The following is a 21606-nucleotide window of genomic DNA, read 5'->3' on the forward strand; positions in this document are numbered from 1 at the left end:
AGCCAAAAGACAGAAACCTCAGAATCTTCTTCTTTGTACTCCGTTGCTTCTTCCGACCGGTCTCTACGCCGTCGTTGGCTGATCTACCATCCCAGACAAAAGACAGAAACCTCAGAATCTTCTTCTTTGTACTCCGTAGCTTCTTCCGACCGGTCTCTACGCCGTCGTTGGCTGATCTACCATCCTCCGTCTGGGTGGTGTTGAAGGCGTTGTCCTTAACGATAACGGCTGATGACATCATGGTGTCATCGTACATAGATATGTCATCACAGAGCTCTGTGTCATCACAAGCCGCTGCTTCTCCGCTGCTCCTCCTCCCACACAGCGAGCGGAAGAAGGACAGGCGTGATTTCTTCTTCTCCTGGGTCTTTAGGACAGAGGACCTCTGCTGCTGCATTGCTGCTGGTTGGTGGTAGGTAACTGCTAGTTTAGTTGTGTTGTTTGTTTGGTAGTTATAGGGTGTGCCAAATGTAGTTCTAAGAGCGGCCATTTCTTGTGACAACACAGCCTTACACAGGTGTTCTGATTAGACTATAGCATTAGTTCTATGCAATCAAACAATTGAAACACCTGTGTTTTGTCACAAGACTACAATGACGTAGCCGCTGGCACACACTATCTCTCTGCTTCTCTGCTTCTCTTCCCCCCCCTCTCTCTCTCTCTCTCTCTCTCTCTCTCTCTCTCTCTCTCTCTCTCTCTCTCTCTCTCTCTCTCTCTCTCTCTCTCTGCTTCTGCTTGACTGCTTCTCTCCTCTCTCTGCAACGACTACACTTGCTCCGATCTGACAGGCCTTTTATCCAGGAGATCAGCCAATCACAGAGTCGCTGCTGTCTTATGGGCTGGAGCGCTGCGCGCGCAACTGTCAACAAAAGTGACACGTGACGTGTCACCATCAGAATTGACCCCGTGATCACATGGTCAATTCTGATTGGTCCATCCACTCCAGGCATTGTGGGTTTAAATGCTAATGTTGCACTAGCCTGGGCTGGCTTCCAACTTCGGGCTTTTGATCCGGTCGGGAGCGGAAAATCTCCTACGTTTTTCTGTAGTCCAAAACGGACTACACTTTGGCCGGAAACAACGACCGGAAACAGTTTTAACCCGTACTTGCGCATGCGCTAACTACATGGCTAACGACTTGCGCATGCGCTAACTGGGTTGAAACTGTTTCCGGTCGTTGTTTCCGGCCAAAGTGTAGTCCGTTTTGGACTACAGAAAAACGTAGGAGATCTTCCGCTCCCGACCGGATCAAACGGCCCGTTTAGTAAACGAAGACCAGGCTGGTGATGCGAGGTTAATGTTGCACAAACAGGCATCTCGCCTGCAACTTTGTTTACGTAACCCTATGACGTAACCCTGTTGTTGTGGTGACCAGAGCCGTTTCTGACCCCGCGGTGACACCACTCTCTGATTAAATACTGCTCTGGTGGTGACTATTTCCTTCATTTGGTGAGTCAAGCGGTGTGTATTATTGTTGTCCGCAGAACTGCTGTTCATTGGTTGATGATAATGGTTGTTAATGTATTTATTGCTGCTCCCTACAACGGTCTAGTCTCAGGTGAGGTGACGTCTGCTAGCTATGCTAACGGTAGCAGGCTAGCTTTGATAAAACAACACTTGTGGAGACCGGAGAGCCAAATAAAAGCTTATTGTCCCACACTTTATCATCAGCTTCTATTCTACTGCACTGTGCAGCAAAACACACTTTAGCACAACAATGCTAGCTTTACAATGGTGGCGTTTGTTTGTCTTCGTAATATTAATGTTTGTATGGGTATAGATTCCATGACATAATGTTGTTACTTTGGGCTTGTGTTTCTGTAAAGTAGCTTAATTAATGTAAATTGAAAATTCTAGTAGTTGCAGATTGTGTTTTTTGACTTGTCTCTGAAGTGTAGTAGTTAGTTGGGCTTGCTTGGGCTTGCTTCCTAATGCTGTTTAAACCAGTGGTTCTTGCCCCCTCACAATATTTGTAATGCTGTTTAAACCAGTGGTTCTTGCCCCCTCACAATATTTGTTTTGAAATGAGAACATGTCGCATCGGGTCTACAACACTGGGGTTCCCACGGTCATGAAATTCCTGGAAATATTTTGAAATTAGAAAAATATTTTTCCAGTACTGGAAAAGTTTTGGAATTGTCCTGGAAGGTCCTGGAAAAAAATAGCTATGCATTGTCTTTGGTTATTGATTTTGTTAATACCTCTGAAATGACAAATTCAACATTGGACAAATTGTCAAATATTAGAGGCAGAAATTGTGAAAATAGCAGATCTACATGCTCACAACGCCTCGCAACACGAGGCGTTGTGACTGTGAGCATGTAGATCGGCTATTTTCACAATAAAACCGTGTTATACAAAATTCCTCTGCTCTTATAGTGCTCGTCACCCCAGGGCTCCACAGGCGGCGTCGCGCTGCTCTGCGTCTTGACGGCGTCATTGACGCCGTCACTTTGACGTCCGACCGGCTCCACCGCAGCGCAGCGGCTGTGACTGTGAGGTATTCATTCTATGGCCAATATAGCCCATTTCCAAAACAACATGAAAATCACTTTCAAACAGGAATATAACTATTTGTGACCTGAATGTGAACGTATAGAGCACACTATGTTCACAGCAGAGAGCAGCAATGCACCACTGACCACTTTGTTTTGTCATGATTATAGCCTGTTGTGTTACATAATTGTATCAAAGTAGACGCTGTAATTACATAATTACATTTGTGACATCTAGTCACCCTTGTGAATGGATAGCCAACAGCAGAAACGCACGTAGTCTATATAGCCTACATTTAATACACAAAGCATTTATTCATATTTTATACATGACTGGACGTTGTGGACGCCGTCAAAAAATTGAACCGGGGCGATTTTTGAGTTTGGACGCCGTCAAGGGAGCGTCCGACGCGGACGTCGACGTCGGCAGTGGAGCCACCCTTCATTGATTAAAACGGGAGCATTCCCAACGTTGACGTTGACGCGACGCTCGACGCGCCCGGTGGAGCCGGGGGGCAGGGTGCTGGGGTCCCCAATTCAAATATGATTATTTCGGGGGACACGGCCTGAAAAGGTTGAGAACCACAGGCATACACTACCTGTCTTTGGGCATTGCACATAGGAGTAAGCGACTTGTTAATGAGCTGAATTATTGTTATATAGTCCTGGAAATCGGGTTAAATATTCTGGAAAGGTTTTGGAAATTAATTGGTAAAGATGTGTGGGAACCCTGCTACAAGCTCTTAACATGTCGCATCCACACTTTGAATATAACATTGACTTGACAAAAATGGTTACCATATCTTAGTTTATTAACAATTTATTTTAATTTGATTATTTTTATGTAAGTTTATTCATTAAGATTTATACGTAATAGTCGGGGGATATCTTTAGAAATAGTGTCAAATCCTGGAATAAAATCCTTACCAAAAAAAATCTTCACCAATGTGTTTGTAAAGGTGTCTAGTAACACATCTCACAAAGACTGAAATTCAGTTTCCCTAGGAAAATCTTTGACAGCTAGGGTAATTCTGGGTCTCATTCACTCACTATACACTTTACTATTAGGGAAAAAAATCACTCCCAAAAATAATGCTTTAAGTGGGATGTGAGGGGTCTAACTAGGTGTTTTTAATTATTCTGAATCCATTGCAAGCATAGAAATGGACCCCCATACCACTGTGAAAAGTGATGACTCATCACTAAACCATCATTTTAGCCCAATGAATGGTGATACCCCTGCTCTATAAAGCTGCCAGAGAGAAAGGCAGCAAGTGCATTGATGTCTCCTCTTTTCAGGGCGTAACATTGTCAGCTGCTTGACAAGATGGAAGGAGCTGCATGGATGCATTGTGGGGCTGTGGAGACCAGACAGACTGGTCTGGAGACGTTCACAGTGTGTTGCATCAGCACCGGAGGAGAACCTATCAGCCTCCATGTCCTGGAGGATCACAGTGATGGCACAGTGGCTGGACATCCCAGTGAAACAGAGGTTAGTTCCATTCAATGTGATCTCCTTCCTTTTGGAAAGGTTCACCTGTAATGCCGCGTGAAAGTGTTTAATTGAGTATATTTGTTTCCTCTTCAGTGTTTGACTGTGCAACTAAATTTATTTCAATTATGATATAGGGAACATAAGTCTGACATCACTGCCGCTAGAGACAGCTATCCCCCTGGCTCCCAGAGTTATTTTGATCAAAAATCCCATAGGGTTATCTTGGTTTGCGTCATAAAAGATTTTTTTCCCATCACATCAGCCTCGCGGTTTTACTCGTATGGATGTGAATCATCAACTGACGGAGAAGTATCTCTAGTCTAAATGGAATAATCACTTGTTTTGTACTGTGTGTGTGTGTGTGTGTGTGTGTGTGTGTGTGTGTGTGTGTGCTGTATAAAGCAGGTGTCTATCAGTGATGTCCATCTATCCAGTCACAATATGTGGCCTCAGAATCGCATGAATTCCTATGACTCAGCAGCCCTGAGTCAGGACCTGAGCTCTGCTGTCCCCTGCATGACTGCTGCCTGAGTGACTGCCATCTACTGCTCTGATGCTGAGACAAGCTGTGAGTCACACACACACACACACACACACACACACACACACACACACACACACACACACACACACACACACGCTCACACTTAAGCTTCTTCAGGCCTTGTGAAATGTAATCCTGACTTCGTCAAGAGCAGAGTACATCTACTGTATGTGAAGTCTGCTCTCAAGTCAAGGACGCCATAAAACATGTTGACCAGCAGTGTTCTTGTACATGGTCGAGGGATCAACTTGTACATCAACCGGCCTCACGCTACAGATGGGCTCCTGCCACATGGCCCACATGTCTCAGGAATCAATGTTTCCCGAGGCTATTTGCTTTGCTGTGTGGTGATCCACATGTCTTTTTTAAAGTACCGTAAATGAAATGACCAATACAAAACAATTCAATCAGTTGAAGTATAAATCTGACATTGAGTTGTTCTCTCCTCCTTAGATCCCTCCCTCCTTCCTGTGTGTAAAGTGGAGGTTTCCCCTGAACAGCCGGAGCGGGGTCCCGGTCTGGTCCAGCTGAAACTAGAACCTCTAAAGATTAAAGAAGAGCCGCCGGAGGGGAGTCCCGTCTGGTCCAGGTGAAACTAGAACCTCCACAGATTAAAGAGGAACAGCAGGAGAGTAGTATCAGTCTGGTCCAGGTGAAACTAGAACCTCCACAGATTAAAGAGGAACAGGAGTTACTTCTAAGACCAGAGGAGGCTGCAGGGTCATCATTGACATTACGAGCAGTGGAAAGTGAAGATGATGGTGGAAACGGAGAGACAGAGCCTCTAGCCAGCAGCTCAACTGAAAACATGAAAACACGAGCTGATGTAGAGGACTGTGAACAACACAACCACCTGGTGACGACCAGCTCCTCTCTTCACACAGTTCTGAATCTGACATTACTGAGGACAGTGATGACTGGCCTTCACACTGTTCTGAATCTGATACTGAAGGCAAGCAGACTCATACCGGAGAATTTGCTTGTTCAGTTTGCAGCAAAGGTTTGACCAGAGCAGAGAATCTGAAAACACACATGAGGATTCATACTGCCAGGGAAATGCCATTTGCTTGTTCAGTTTGTAGTAAGAGCTTTAACCAAATTCAATATTTGATAACACACCTGAGGATTCATACAGCCAGGGAAATGCCATTTGCTTGTTCAGTTTGTAGTAAGAGCTTTAACCAAATTCAATATTTGATAACACACCTGAGGATTCATACAGCCAGGAAAAGGCCATTTGCTTGTTCGGTTTGCAACAAAGGTTTTAACCAAGCTTAAAATCTGAAAAGTCACATGAGGCTCATACATGGAAAAGCTGTTTATGTGTTCAGTTTGCAGCAAAAGCTTTAACCAAGCAGGAGGTCTGAAAATGCATATGAGGACTCATACAGGGGAAAGGCCATGTTTGTTCAGTTTGTAGTCAAAGCTTTAACGAAACTCTACGGCTGAAAATAGACTAGAGGACTCACTCAAGGGAAAAGCCATTTACTTGTCCAGATTGTGAAAAAGGCTTAAATGAAAGATAATGTAATCTGTGGAACGAAGTCAAACTAAATGTAATGCCTCAACTCTTACAATTCCAAGTGCTTGTAGCTTGGAGGGTCCCCACTCCTTTTTCTTTCTTTATTTTTATTTGTACTTATAGGCTAGTATCTTTTTTAATCAATTATTTGACAGACAGGGAGGCATTGTAAAGATCTAATTGGACTGAGATATGGTCCACATTCTTGGTAAGGACTTGGGCAGTAGTGTTCTGAATCAACTGCAGTTGTGGGACACATGTACTAGAATAGATTTCTATTCTATTCCGTTATCTGAACATCCCAAGCACGCTAAAAATGTGCTTCAAGTTCAGACTAGACAATTATAATAAAAGGACTTTGATATTCCATACCATTTCATAATTGGTATTCCATGCCATTTCCTTGGTGGCAAAAACTACAGGGAGGGAAGGGGATCAATGCCATTGAATCCAATCAAGCCCAATTTGTCTTTGCGTGTTAGGGAGCGTTTAATAGAGCAGTGGTTCCCAAACCTTTTAGCCTGTGATCCAAAAGACAAATTAGACAAAGAAGTTTGCCTGGGACACAAACTAACAAAGTAGTGAAAATAGCAGATCTACAAGCTCTCAACTCGTCGCTTCACGCCGCTTTGTGGCTTGTAGATTGGCTATTTTCACTACTTCTTTAAACATTTGATTTAAACTATTTCGTGAAAATGTTAGCTTTTTTTAACACCTTTTTCTTTTTTTTGCAACCGAAGGTCGCAGTTTACCATGAGAAATGTCACAGCTTGTCTGTGTGTAGACGTGTACACATTTTTACAGTCTATGGGTTTGCCGCTCTGACATCATGCTCTGATGTCACTGTGAGGTCCGACACATCTTGTCCACGTATGCGTTTATCTCTGAAGGTCACGCCTGACACTGTGGTCCCCTTGACACATCACTGTGACATCACAGGTGATATCACAGGTGACATCACCTATTTAAAAGTCCATATATGGCTATTCCCCAGAATCCCTTTTATGCCCATATATGAAGAGCCCTGATGTCTTCGATATATCACTGGCCAGATGGCCAAGACATGGCCCATATCAGTGTGGCTGGTTCAGATAGGGTTCTCCATATATGGGCATAAAAGATATTATATGTTGTGATGTCATGGGAACCACTCTAACTGAATCCCTTGTATGCCCATATATGGAGATCCCCGATGTCATCAAAATTAAGCCCATATCTAACAGGACTTCAAATGGGAATGCCCATATATAGAGGAAGACTATAATCATAATTGTTAGAATGACTATTACTGATATTATTACACATACAGCATGTACTGTATAATCAAGGTTCAAGGTTGTACTGAGGTGTGTTCAGCTCTCAGATCCTCCTCTATGGCTCTGATTGTGTCTGAAAGGGTTGATAATATCTCTGTTCAGACAGTCAATCTTATCCTTCATCATCTGACTCTTCTGCTGCTCTTCCACCCTCAGTGCAGTGATCCTGGCTTCCTCTTCCTCTTCTAGAAACTTATGAAGCTTCTTAAACTGTTCCTTCATCTGCATCTCTGAGCGCCTGGTCTGGAACTTAATGTGTTCTGCTGTTTGACCATAGTTTGTTTTAACTTTATTAAAGACCTCCAGTTTCTCCTGTAAAGGTTTCAGTGATTTCTGGACTTCCGCCTTGTGATCCAGTGCAGCTTCATCGATGGGTCTGAAACTGTGGTTGGTGTGTTTCTTAGAATCTCGACACACAACACACGCTGGCTGTTGACATTTCAGACAGAACAGTTTGAGTTTCTCAGCATGCAGACTGCAGAGAACCTCAGGCCCTGTTGAAGCTCTCTGATGTCTCTCCTGTATGAAGGCCTCACACAGGTTCTTCAGAGCCAGGTTTCTGGGTGGATCCACTGAATGTCTCTCCTTACAAACTGGACATTCCTGTATTACCTTCTCTCTCCACCATTCTTGCAGACAGGCTTTACAGAAGCTGTGGCTGCAGGACAGGAGAACAGGATCTTTAAAGATATCGCAACACACGGGACAGGAATAATCCTCTTCTGGGCGAGACGATGTGGAAGCCATTTTGTCTCAGAGTGAAACTACAAACACTTTGCTAGGTAATCAGCCAGTCAGTGGTGGTCCTTCTTCTAGAATGTTCCCTGAAGTTTACTTTCACTTTGAATCCTGATTCTTGTTAACGCGCCTCTGCCGTCTCCACCAAAAACAAGCGCTGCTTTATCTTAACCAAGACAGTGTTTTGATTAATTGATTTGATTTCAGCAGCAGGATCCAGTGGTCTGGGTCAGTATTCTCTTGTCTAGCTGTGTACAGACAGTCTGTCCTCCCTCACTGGAAGTTGTGTTTCTCTGAGTGTGTGCCATAAGTGGGTAGTGTAAGTAACCTGGTTTCTGTCAAGTGAGTCTGACAAGGGGTGGAGTTATCAGATGACAGAATTGTTGCATACAGTAGTTCGCACACGCACGCACGCGCACACACACACACACACACACACACACACACACACACACACACACACACACACACACACACACACACTCACTCAACCTGAATCTAATATAAATTGGTCGAATTAATTGCATCAAAGAGGGTTTATTAGTTATATTTAGAACAATACAGTCTATACTGTCATTAGAAGCAGTTCGTAGTGTTTTTCACCAGATACAGATAGATGAGGACATCTGTAGGCCTTAAAACAAAGCTTGTTTTAAAGTAACACATCACAACACAAGTTAGACTATCACTAATAAATGTATGCATCCATAAATTTAGTTTTTAAAGTTTAAATGGCCCAGCTCTTGATGCGGGTCATCCATCCAACACTGTCTCATTTGTGTGTGCGTGCACGCTTTGTCAGTTTCTCATTCCACTTTGACTTTTTTGTGCGACAAAATATGTTAAAAGCCAAGGTAATGAATGGGTGTTCACTGGTTGGTGAATAGTGGACTACATGGTTACAAAGAAACTAAAACATAATGAATGAAATACATTCATTATGTACATTAAAACTCCAATATTGTAATATTAACATTAACACAATTAAAATAATATTAAATAATGTTATGATTTGTTCGTCATTGTTCGTTCCAAGTCAAGTGGATGGCAGAGTTCACACCAACTATAAAACAAATGTGTTTCCCTTCATTTTAGTCCAGCTGGACTCATGCTTCAATGGAAGATCAGTGGTTGATCCTCATGAGGAAACTTGCTGTGGATTAACAGTACCTTCACATAACCCTATTCTCCAGAACCGACCCTCTCTATCTGTCTTCTTCTAGTAAGACTCTGCTAACACACACAGCTGCCATGGTGTACTGTGTCCAACTTGTGATGCAGTGCAGATTCATCAATGGGTCCGAGACTGTGCTTGACCTTTTGTTTTCTTTCTTTTTTGTCTGTGAGTTGCCTTTCCAGTCAGTTGACTGTACGGGTTTCTTGTCATTCCAGTTGACATTCAAGACAGAACAGAACAGGTTTCTCAACATGCAGAATGCACAGAACCTCATCTCGGACCCTGCTGAAGTTATGTCTCTCTCACATGTTTAAGGTTCAGGTGAGTCAGCAACAGATTCCTGTGTGTGTGTGTGTGTGTGTGTGTGTGTGTGTGTGTGTGTGTGTGTGTGTGTGTGTGTGTGTGTGTGTGTGTGTGTGTGTGTGTGTGTGTGTGTGTGTGTGTGTGTGTGTGTGTGTGTGTGTGTGTGTGTGTGTGTGTGTGTGTGTGTGTGTGTGTGTGTGTGAGATTTGGATATAGCCTAACGACTATAATAGTCCAATTCATAACTGTCTAGTCTAGCAGCTGATGGTGCTCAGGACTGTTATTGAATTGCTTTTCTTATTACCCAGTTGACATGGAGAGACCAGTCTGAACATATAATAACTATCCCTTCTTCTATCACTGTCACTAACCAATACACAACTTGTTCACCACCGCCAAATGGCCTCCTGGGGGCGCTGCCCACCCAGGGACAGTGAGGAATGAATGAGTCATCCTATATACCAGTGGTTCTTGAGGGGGTTCCAGGTTGTCCCCCAGCTAAATGATGGAGAGTTGGTAACCACATTGACCCATATACTGTAGATCTGTAATTCTTGAGAGTGTAAAATGACCAACATTTGCTTTAATTTTACGCTTATGCAGAAATATTGTTATTTTTGTCAACATTTGCCTGGCATCTCTCCTATGGTACCAACATCAATACAGCATGGAATTGTGGACAGACTATTATGCAATGATAAGAAAATAGTAGTTGGGCAGAGAGGCTAAATCTCAGGTCCGTGAAATGAGCAGAAAGAACGTTTCCGGTCTGGGCGCTGGCAGAAATAAGCCAGGCTCCAGCCTTCAAAATAAAAGTGCAGTAAATAATGTAGACCTATATTTAAAAGACACAGATGTATTTAAAAGATGAGTAGTATATGATGTATGTCTCTATACTAGTTTTCTTCCAATTGTCCTAACACATTTTCCAGGTTCTTTCAGATTGAAATTCGTGGAATGCGAGCTATTAAAAGCCATTTAACAAAATTAATTCCATTCCAATTCAATTCGTTCTAGGTACTGTAATCCCATAAAAGAGCTATCATAGGCTAGAGCAGGGGTTTATCTGTTTATTTTGACAGGACAGATGCAAAGTATGGTAGGCTACTATATTAATGTAATTAATGAAAATATACCTGTAACAACTCACCATAAAAGTGCTAAAATACTCTGTTGCAAGTAAGTCACAGAATTCAAAATATACTTGAGTAAAGTAAAAGTACAAAAGTATTGGCATTAAAATGTACTTAAAGTATCAAAAGTAGAAGTAGGACTACTCATTGTGCAGAATTCCCATTTCAAGTTTTCAAATGTTTAAATAAATATATTTTGAAAATAGCAGATCTACAAGCTCACAATGCGTTGCATCACAACGCATTGTGAGCCTGTAGATCTGTTATTTTCGAATTAAAATTGAGTACAAAAAGTGCAGTTTTCAGAATCTAGTTGGCCCTGGACAGCAGATGTCTATTTGTGTCGGCACTTTGGACACATGCACGCGGGGAGATCTGCTCTGCCACACTGCACTCTCCGCTAAGCGGGAGAGGCGTAAAATCAATTTCTGTTGACATTTTCGGACATTTTCAGACTCTAGTTGGCGCTGAAGAGCAGACGGCTCTTTGTGTCGCCACTTTGGAGATATGCACGCATGCGGGGAAACCTCCTCTATCACGCCACACTCTCCGCTAAGCAGGGGAGGCGTCCCCTCAATTTCTGTTGGCTTTCCAGTGCAGCCACCCGCTCAAAGTAGAGTTTTTTACTTGGCAAAGGCAAACAGCTGGGAGTAGGAATAAAATGTGGGAATGAGAAAGTGAGTATTTATTGATGGAAATTAAAACGACTTGCAAAAAATGTTTCATGTGTTTGTTTGTCCTATCTTGGAATACTCCTCTGGAGTTTGGGATTCAGGTAACTTAACAAAGGTGTAAGTGTGCATGAGAGGGATATCAGATATTTTCTTTGAGTTTAAAAATGTGCTCCTATATCTGCTTTAATGGTGACATGGGATGGATACAGTGTGAAGTTAGGTGGAAGATTAATAAACCTGTGGAACAGAAAACTTGACCTGCCAGATGACAGAATGGCAAGTAGGATTTTCAGGTGGGATATTTTAATAGGAGGGCCACTATTAAAATGTGTATAAATGTGAAAAATGTGTTGTGTATGAGCCAGTGATCTCTGCATGTGTGCACTGTTTTGCTTGGGAATATTGCCACTTCGTATTGAATCAGGACGGTAAACTGGAACAGAATTAAATCAAAGACTATGTGGCTAGTGGAGGATGAGACCCACTTTCTATTGTACTGCCCATTTGATCATGATTTAAGAAAACACTCAACATTTTCTGACATCTGGCTGCACTGGACGGCCCGCCACGCTTTTTTATACAGCTCTCCGGCTTAGCAGAGAATAAAAGAATACAGACAAGGTCCAAACTCCTGAGGAGTAATCCAAGATAGGACAAACACATGAAACAGGTTAAGATTTTCCTTTCAATTTCCTGACATCAATAAATACTCACTTTACCATTTGCAAATTGCCTTTGCCTTTGCCAAGTAACAATGGCACTTTTTGTGCATCTGACTGCACTGGAAAGCCAACAGCACTTTATTTTACACCTTTTAAGTAACCTTTCAGTCCAAATGTTATTTTTTCGTGAAAGTGTACACTGTTATTAACAATGAGTAATAAAAGGGTATTTTTTTTTAAACTTTAAATCGTCTGTATTTGTTTATTCTCTGCTAAGCCGTATAAGCGCCAACTAGAGTCTGAAAATGTCCGAAAATGTCACTTTTTTGAGCGGGTGGCTGCACTGCAAAGCCAGCAGAAATTGAGGGGACGCCTCCCCCACTTAGCGGAGAGTGTGGCGTGATAGAGGAGGTTTCCCCGCACGCGTGCATGTCTCCAAAGTGGCGACACAAAGAGCCGTCTGCTCTCCAGCGCCAACTAGAGTCTGAAAATGTCCGAAAATTACACTTTTTTTGAGCGGGTGGCTGCACTGCAAAGCCAGCAGAAATTGAGGGGACGCCTCCCCCACTTAGCGGAGAGTGTGGCGTGATAGAGGAGGTTTCCCCGCACGCGTGCATGTCTCCAAAGTGGCGACACAAAGAGCCGTCTGCTCTCCAGCACCAACTAGAGTCTGAAAATGTCCGAAAATGACACTTTTTTGAGCGGGTGGCTGCACTGCAAAGCCAGCAGAAATTGAGGGGACGCCTCCCCCGCTTAGCGGAGAGTGTGGCGTGATAGAGGAGGTTTCCCCGCACGCGTGCATGTCTCCAAAGTGGCGACACAAAGAGCCGTCTGCTCTCCAGCGCCAACTAGAGTCTGAAAATGTCCGAAAATGTCACTTTTTTGAGCGGGTGGCTGCACTGCAAAGCCAGCAGAAATTGAGGGGACGCCTCCCCCGCTTAGCGGAGAGTGTGGCGTGATAGAGGAGGTTTCCCTGTACGCGTGCATGTCTCCAAAGTGGCGACACAAAGAGCCGTCTGCTCTCCAGCGCCAACTAGAGTCTGAAAATGTCCGAAAATGACACTTTTTTGAGCGGGTGGCTGCACTGCAAAGCCAGCAGAAATTGAGGGGACGCCTCCCCCGCTTAGCGGAGAGTGTGGCGTGATAGAGGAGGTTTCCCCGCACGCGTGCATGTCTCCAAAGTGGCGACACAAAGAGCCGTCTGCTGTCCAGAGTCAAATTTGTAAAGGCTATGCACTCCAGTGAACAGCATTTATCCATTTATCAAGTTTGTATGTTATTAAAACCTTTCTTTTTCACCCAGAAACCTAATTAGCATTTTGTTTGTTCGTTTAGATACTTAATCTATATTTTTAACGTCCATATTATGACAAAATTATCCGTTTTCAACGTTTTTCAATGGCTTTAGGGGTACTCTTATTCTGAAGAGATCGGCGCCGGAAACCTTATTTCTGCTCATTTCACATAGGCATCACCCACCCGATCGAGACATGTCTGGCTGCAGACCACAGATTAGGGGGGCGGATTGTGTGAGGGATGCTATTGGATAGTATGAGAATGACTCAATCCGCCCCCTGGAATCTCAATCCACCCCCTATGACGTTGCACGGACGGGGCGGAAGTCTGGTGAGGGAAATGTTTCAGAGTCCTGCTGGACTTAGAAGAAAAACTGATAAGCCGTTTTTCTTCTGAGTCCTGCTGGACTTAGAAGAAAAACGGCTTGTGAGGGAAATGTTTCAGAGTCCTGCTGGACTTAGAAGAAAAACGGCAGGTGGGCCCGGGGGGTCCCTGGAGGGGGTCCCCGGGCGGCGGTGCTCGGAGGCCCGCCAGGGACCACCGGGGACCGCCGCTGGTGGTCCCCGACTCCCCGGTGGTCCCTGGAGGTCGCCAGGCCCGGTTTTCGGGGCCTGGCGCCGGCCCTGGGGGTCCGCGGGGGTCCGCGATGGCACCATCGTGGCTCGAGCGCGAGGCCCAAAGGGCGGTTGAATAGGAGCCTAAAGCGTTTGGCGAGCTTGGGTATCTGCTATAGATGCGAGATTTTTTCTAAGTCCAGAATATCCACAGGTCCCCATGGAGCTTGCTGGTATAGAGGCCGGCGCTGGGTGGAGTGTGGCCGAGGAGGGAGCCCCTAGTCGGCCTAGAGGGTGTGGAGGGTCGGCCCTGGTGCTCTGGAGCTCCGAGCTCCAGGCTCCCTGGCTCAGTGCCCACTTTAAGCACTGACTAACACTAAAAGGCAGGGGCAGGGGAGACAAGCTCAGGGGGTCCCCGGGACCTCCAGAGAACCAGGGACCACCTTTTGCATCCCAAACCCGAGTAGAGACACCCATCTGGGCCACTTTCCGCCCAGCACCAGCATACTCGACCACCTCCGGAGCTCCAGGGCCGGGGGGGCAGCGCCGTCGCCGGCCTGCCCCACCGAGAGTGCCCCCCAGGTCGGCCTCGAGCGGCGAGGGGCCGGCCCCTGGGCCCTGGAGCTCCGAGCTCCAGGCTCCCTGGCTCTCTCCCCCCCTCCCTCCTTTGAAAAACTCTCCAGAGCAAAGTGGGAACTTCCTCCATCAGGAGGGTGCCCCGTCCGTGCAACGTCATAGGGGGTGGATTGAGATTCCAGGGGGCGGATTGAGTCATTCTCATACTATCCAATAGCATCCCTCACACAATCCGCCCCCTAACATACTATCCAATAGCATCCCTCACACAATCCGCCCCTAATCTGCTGTGGTCTGCAGCCAAACCCACTTGACCCGATCCACTGGATCACAAGCGTCTACAGCTCGCCCAGCTGCAGTCCATGAAGCCTAATTATGCTCCGTCCTGCGACGGTGTCGCGCGCAGAGCCGCAGACCTCCAAGCCCAGAAGGGTTGCATTGGTGACGTGATGTGAGTTTGTATATCAGCTACTCTTGACGCGGAATACCGTTGCGCAATGAAGTATATTATGTCTCGATAAGGGCGCTCCCATGGGAGCACCTCACTAGCACACAAGAGGAGGTTGAATAACCAGTGCTCCCCAAAACAACAGGTTTGGGGATCTGTTGGGAATTGATTACATGATACAGTCAGCTGTGCATTCAGTCTCAATGTTTGTAAACAAATAATTTGTCTATTGGATCAGAGATATAGTGGAGTAGAAGAATTAGAAATGGGAAATACAACTACAGTACACATAACTAAATTGTTATTTTACAACACTGGTAGGTGGGTCAGGGGTCAGGGGGTAAGGGGGTCCATTTGGTTACGTTTGCTCTCACATTTACAGGTCTATAAACTCCCATTTGGTTCCCAACTATCATCAGACACCCCACTGTCTGGTTTACAAGCAACTGTAATCTTTGGTTGCAAACCATTGGTAGCCCATACATCCGTACAGAAAAGTCCCATCTGATTCTATTAAACAATGTTAAACTCACCAACATTGCAGCTGTATGGAAAGCTTGAATTATCCTCTTTCAATCTGCAAAGTGTTTCATTAAAATCCACAACATGTTATGAGTTACACTCAATTGTCATGCACCTGTTGACATTGCACATAATCAGGAGGCAGCTGTTAAATGTTGTTCAGTACAATCTAGGACTTTTCTGTTTGAATGGGCTGTCAATGGTTGGTGTTGTAGCTGTAATTTAGAGTGGCTTATGTTTTAGGCACAATCATTTAGGCCTATTATATTTTTGTATTAGAATATATATTTCATTACAAAGTGTGGTAAACAAACTTGTAATTGCTATAGTTAAAGTGTGTTGCAAATGCACTAAATAGGCTTTGAATTACCTTGGTGGAGAACATTTTAGGCCATAGCCATTATGATGTTTTTTACTTGAGATTGTAATATCAGCAATACATTAATACTGCTGCAGAGCATGTTGTCAGAGTACCTGTAGACTAGTTTGGACTTGAAGCCATGTTAACCCTCAACACAAGCTTGTAGATCTGCTATTTTTTTTAAATCCTGAAAATGTGTGCAAATCTTTGAATATCTTTGACCCCACTTCTAAATCCTTCGGTCCTCTAAATCAGTGGTTCTCAAACTTTTTCATGTCAAGGACCCCCAAAATTACATTTATTTGGCCCCCATCTCAAAATATGTTGTTCCGGGGACCCCCCAGAAGCAGAGATTTGAGTTACAAAAGTTTGCTTTGAAAAATTGCACACATCTTCACGATTTTTCAAAAATAGCAGATCTACAAGCTCGCAGCGCGGCACTCAGTGCCACGCTGTGAGCTTGTATATCTGCTATTTTTCAATATTTAAAGCATTCTATAATTCTAGGCCTAAATGAGTCTTATGTTGTAGGACTCTGAGCTCTGACACTCTTTTCTGGAGTGTGCACAGTATATAGTGTGTATATATACAGTATTGCCCTTGTGATGCCCCACACATTAAGTCTGGATCATTGGGGCTCGTTGCCTTGCTTAACTGTCTCCTAATAGGTGAGCTGGGTGGGGCCTCATTGGCTTGTTGGTCTAATGGCTCATTGGAGAGCACCTTGGGCCGGTGCCTCAGGAGGCTATAAAAGGCCTCCCCTCTTCCGTCCGTGTGTGAGATCCAGAGGAGGCTGACCTGTCTCCACCAGCCCTGTTGCCTTATGGTGTGTTATGCTTTAGTTATGTTTAGTCTTACTTTCCATCCAACACTCTGCACCACACCATGTTCCACTCATCCACACTTACACCACTGATCACTGACTCCACACTTCATAGGATCCTTTTGGCATTAGTTTCTGTTGTTGAAAGCCTAATTTATTTGTTATGTTAGCCTTTATTTAATAAATACACCTTGTTACACTTTTGCCATGTCTCCTCTCCCCAATCTTTTGTTATGACCTGAGCCAGTCATGACACCCTTGATACTGTTAAACTGGTGATTGAAAATATGGTGCCATTTTCTTTAAATAGCTTTGAGGAAAATATAAAATGCCTATTAAACCAGTGGTTTGTCTCAACCTGTGGGTCGGGACGCCCAGGGGGTCCCCAAATGATTAACTTAATGTGTAACATTATTTTCTCTCTTAACTGTAATTACAAAAATAGCTGATCTACATGCTCACAACGGCGTTGTGAGGAGCATGTAGATCTGCAATTTTCACTATTCATGGGTTGCTATTGTAGTCCTACACTCGGCATGTTTGTCTGATTGGCATAGAACTAATGTTTGACCCCAATCAGAACACCTGTGTTGTCCTCAACATGGCTGTTGTTGGACTACAATTGCAACCCATGAATGGAACCGTGTAATACAAAATGTAATGCCTCAACTCAGTGCTTGTCAGGGTGGGGAGAGGCTTCAAAAGGTTGAGAACCACTGTATTAAACTACCAAGTTACATATCTGTCCTAATTCTATATTTTCTTTTTCTAAGGCAACATGATCCAATTGCAGAGGATTCCCAACTTGCCAACATGGCTGAACCACTAATTCCCCCTGTCAGTCTACCAGTTGCAAGGCTGATCCCACAAGGCAGTCCTGCTAAATTGAGGTATTCCTTTGGCTTATTTTCAGAATAATTGAAGTGATAGTCTCATAATTCACTCTTTATCATGTCCCACCCGTTGTCCCGCCCCTCTTCACACCCATTGGTTGCTTTGTCTTGGTGGGACACTCCATCCACTACCATTTTAATTCAATTGCTTCGTATTGTTATTCTGTGTGTTCAATTCTAATTTGGTTTCAGTAAAATGGAGTTGCTCAGTCGCCGTATAGTGACTCGGCATGTTTTTATTTATCCAAAAAATAGGTTTTAGCAAATTCAACATAAAAAAAGGCAGAACCAGGGTGGGACAAGGCAGATAGAACCTGCTGGTTGGTCAGCCAGGGACCAACCACAAGGCTGACAAAGGGTGAATTGCCTGTTCTCTCTCTACCTCCAACTCTACCTTTTATAGCCTATAGTTTTCTATAGTTCATTCTTTTACTGCCAGCTTTTTAAATAATTAACAGGGTTTAAAAGAAAGCCTTAAAGCAATGGCAAGGACACAACAACTTGCACTGCATGCCTACTACAATGGTTGAATGACCCAAATACTTAGTCAGTGTTTCCTCTATATGCAAGCATTAAAAGAAATCCGGCTGGAGTCCTCCAGGGCTTGGCCCTCTCCTTTTGCCCTCTATTCGAAATCTCTTGACCGAAAATAGCTGATCTACAAGCTTACATGTCACACATGGTGAGCTTGAGATCTGCAATTTACGCAGAATGTTCCAAATATTGGGATGCTAGGCTTCATGTGGTTACATTACGTACTCATGTTATCATTACATGTTTATAATAAAAAAGGTTTCTTTTGTTTTTAGATTCACCATGTTGCGTGTCATCCAAACCGAAGAGGACTGTAGGAGGGTCACCATTGAGAACATGCCCGACACGGTTGAAGGCCTGCACTTGATCCTCAAAAACAAGCTTGGATTGGAAGGAGTTTTGAGGGTACAATTTCAAGACATGTTCAATAATGAGCTTTGCAACTTGAGTTGCATGTCAGAACTCCCCACAGATAGAGTGACTTTGAAGGTGTACAGTCAGCCTCTTGAACTTAATTCAGACACATCAACTCTGGACACTGCAAGCCTAACCACATCCGATGAGGGGAGCCCCAGTGATGATGACCAGCACCTTCTCTTTACGGAGGAAGGAAATTGTGGAGGACGACTCTTCTCTGAATGTCAGGTAAAGTATTTATTTCAGATGAGTTGAGGAAGACTTTAAGAATAGCTAAATATGTTGTACAACAATGGCTAATGTCTGCTGTCATGAAGAGTGCAGTTATATATCAGTGCTATTGAATTTACAGCCAATCCCTCTGCTTGTTTTTTGTTCTTTAATGCCTATAGAAGCAGAGTTTGCTCGTCTTACATCTGTTGACCTGAAAGGTGCCCTCTTCGCTGGACTGGACAAGTATCTGCCAAGGTTCCTGGATATCTACAGAGCCAAGACTGGTGTGGAGGAGCTGAACATTCTTTTGAAGACACTGGATACTGATGTAAGTATGCTTACAGGCCGGGAACACATTTTGGTGCATTACAGTACATGTACAGTATGTAGCAACATTTGTTTTTGTAGGTTAATTTTTGACTAATATTGTTTTTTAGAAAACTTATGTCAGGCCAAAAATTGTTAATGGACGACTTTGCCACTTTTCAACCTATGTTCATATAATAGGTCCTCACTAATGTTCATAATAAAATAGCACAATTATTTTCTACTCTGTCCAAGTCTAGAAAGTAATAGAAAGCCTGCATTTTCTATTAGCTTGGATTCCCCATCGATGATGTCACTGGAGAATGGGTTTCTGACCTGCCCACAGCCCTCCTATGAGACAGACAGAGAATTTTTGCTATTTTATCATGAACATTAGTGAGGACGAATTATATGAAGATAGGTTGAAAAGTGCTTAGTCCTTAAGTGATATTACTTTTCCGTAAAATAATGCCTTTTTCTTACAGTAATTTTTTCTATAGTGTTGGTTCAGTAACAGTCTTCTCCCAGTCCCCATCTCTCCTGCTCTTTTATAAATAAATAAAATGTATTTTCAACATGGATCAGTGGTTCCATACAACCAGGAGAAAGAACCCCTTTACCAGCTTTAATTGTATCATTTTCCAAATTTGTTTCATGACTTAGAAATTCACTTGTTTATCCTGTATTTTGGAAATACACACACACACACACACACACGCACGCACGCACGCACGCACGCACGCACACACACACACACACACGCATTACTGTGTGTGTCCTAACAGTGGGTTGGGACCAATCATGAGTAGTAGTGAAAATAAGTAGATCTAAAAGCTCACAATTCATTGCAATGTGAAGTGTTGTGAGCTTTTAGATGAACTATTTTCACTAGTTTGGGTCCCAGGGAGCAAAAAGTTTTGAGAACCAATGGGGTGTTTCATGCTTAATGCACTAAAATCAATCAAGTTTTATCTTGTCTTAGTTAAAGTTTCTATTGTTTGTTCACTTTGTTTAGGCCACAGATGCTGAGGCGGAGATGACCAAAGGAATTGCGGTGGGCATCCTTCAAGTGACAGAGGACACTGAGGTTCTTGGATTCGCAGTGGTTATCGAGGAGAAAATCATCTTTCCAGAAGTCTGTGATTTTCCCAATGCTGTGGTACTGCTCATGGGCCTGCTGTATGCCCTGAACATCGATTATCCCAAAGATTAAGGTACACTTTTGAAATAATCCAGAAGGTGCTGATGGACATTGGTGGAGGCCAATGCTCGGCATTGGTTCATGGGTTTAAGCAGAGTTTAAGCCTTGACCCTGACCTTTAAGCTGAAGTGGACATTGGAGGACAGGACTGAGAAATGGACTCCCTTAAGTTTTATTGTTGGAGAACTGCACACACAATGGCAGTGTGCATTGTTGCATGGCTTGGGATAGACTCTTTAAGAAGCCCTTGAAAGCTTAAAGTCAACTGTAAATATTGATGCTGTATAACGTGCAAGTATGAGAGGACTTATTTGGTACATTTTGTATCTATCGATTGCACACCCCATGAAGCCTTGAATTCATGGAGATTACTGTCGCATTCCTATGCCAATTTGGTGACTGATGGAGACTCGGAGTGTGACTCTCCATTGAGTCACACTCTGACGGTCATCAAATGATTGGCTCAGGAATGTGACAATCTCCATGAATTCTAGCCTTCATGGGGTGTGCAATTGATAGAAAATAAGTCATTTTCGGATGTACTGCTCCTTAACATTGTTCCTTTGGAACAAAAATAATGCATGATCAGAACCATTAGGAAACCCAACATGGCTTCATGTTTTCCAATATTTCATGCCATTGCTGACACACATCATATCTGACATACTTGTCAGATATGGATGGCTAGTGTAGCTGATTATTTTCCCCCTTAAATGTTGTCATTATGACAATTAAGGTGTCCTGCCACACATGGATGTCATTGATTTCCCCAATGGCAGGAGGTAGTGCCAACCAATACATTCATTGACATACTGAGGATGTAATGTAAAAATAATGTTCATCTGAACAGGACTTAATATTACTCTTTGTAATACTAATGACATTTCAAATGTAACAATTGTTTTGAACTCTTGCCGTGTTTTTTCGATAACTTTTTTCATTTATTTGTAATAATTATTTGGGAAAATGGAAAAAATTAAATACAAAAAAGTAATTATTAAAAATAAATGAAAAAAGTTATCGAAAAAACACAGCCTGCTCACATATTAGGAGGGTAGTATGAGTCACCAGAAAAAATAATGGGTGATTTTAATGAATCTATCATGGTTAAAATGAAGTTTGAAGTTACAATGAGTGTGTGTGGGGAGAGGCCCTGAGCCTGGAGGGCCTGGTAACATTTACATCAAATATCTAAATATTCAATCAAGCTAATTAAAAACTGTTCAGGGTGTTCATAAAAGCCTGATTAGATGATAAAATTACCAAAAGTTTTTTTGAAAGTGAAATATCCCTTTAAGTAACAGTACTTTTTCCACTACTGCATTTCTGTGTGCTGTGCGCGACTCCAAAAGACCTTGTGCAAAAATTCAAGTTACACATCACTTTATTGCAGCTGATTGTAC

General features: G+C 43.4%; 1 protein-coding gene and 1 long non-coding RNA gene across 2 annotated transcripts; both read left to right on the top strand.

Moving 5' to 3' along the window:
- The first annotated feature begins 1349 nt into the window (after positions 1 to 1349).
- Positions 1350 to 6377, top strand: LOC308283409. The gene is made up of 4 exons (XR_013961920.1): positions 1350 to 1449; positions 3795 to 3987; positions 4396 to 4558; positions 4988 to 6377. It is a non-coding gene; the product is annotated as an uncharacterized lncRNA (long non-coding RNA).
- Positions 6378 to 8042: 1665 nt separating this feature from the next.
- LOC308283359 (uncharacterized protein) lies at positions 8043 to 20536 on the top strand. The gene is made up of 7 exons (XM_080723782.1): positions 8043 to 8154; positions 9503 to 9608; positions 16485 to 16642; positions 17413 to 17529; positions 18342 to 18711; positions 18876 to 19024; positions 20018 to 20536. The coding sequence occupies exons 5-7, from the start codon at positions 18705 to 18707 to the stop codon at positions 20213 to 20215; spliced, it is 354 nt and encodes a 117-aa protein (XP_080579908.1). The 5' UTR covers positions 8043 to 8154; positions 9503 to 9608; positions 16485 to 16642; positions 17413 to 17529; positions 18342 to 18704; the 3' UTR covers positions 20216 to 20536.
- The last annotated feature ends 1070 nt before the right edge of the window (positions 20537 to 21606 follow it).

The sequence above is a fragment of the Nannobrachium achirus genome (genome assembly GCF_963921795.1).
Source record: "Nannobrachium achirus genome assembly, chromosome: 4".
Taxonomy (NCBI): Eukaryota; Metazoa; Chordata; class Actinopteri; order Myctophiformes; family Myctophidae; genus Nannobrachium; species Nannobrachium achirus.

Excerpts from the sequence above, each read along its gene's own strand:
- LOC308283359 (XM_080723782.1), top strand. Across the intron at positions 19,025-20,017 it reads TGAAGACACTGGATACTGAT|GCCACAGATGCTGAGGCGGA; the intron begins GTAAGTATGCTT and ends CACTTTGTTTAG.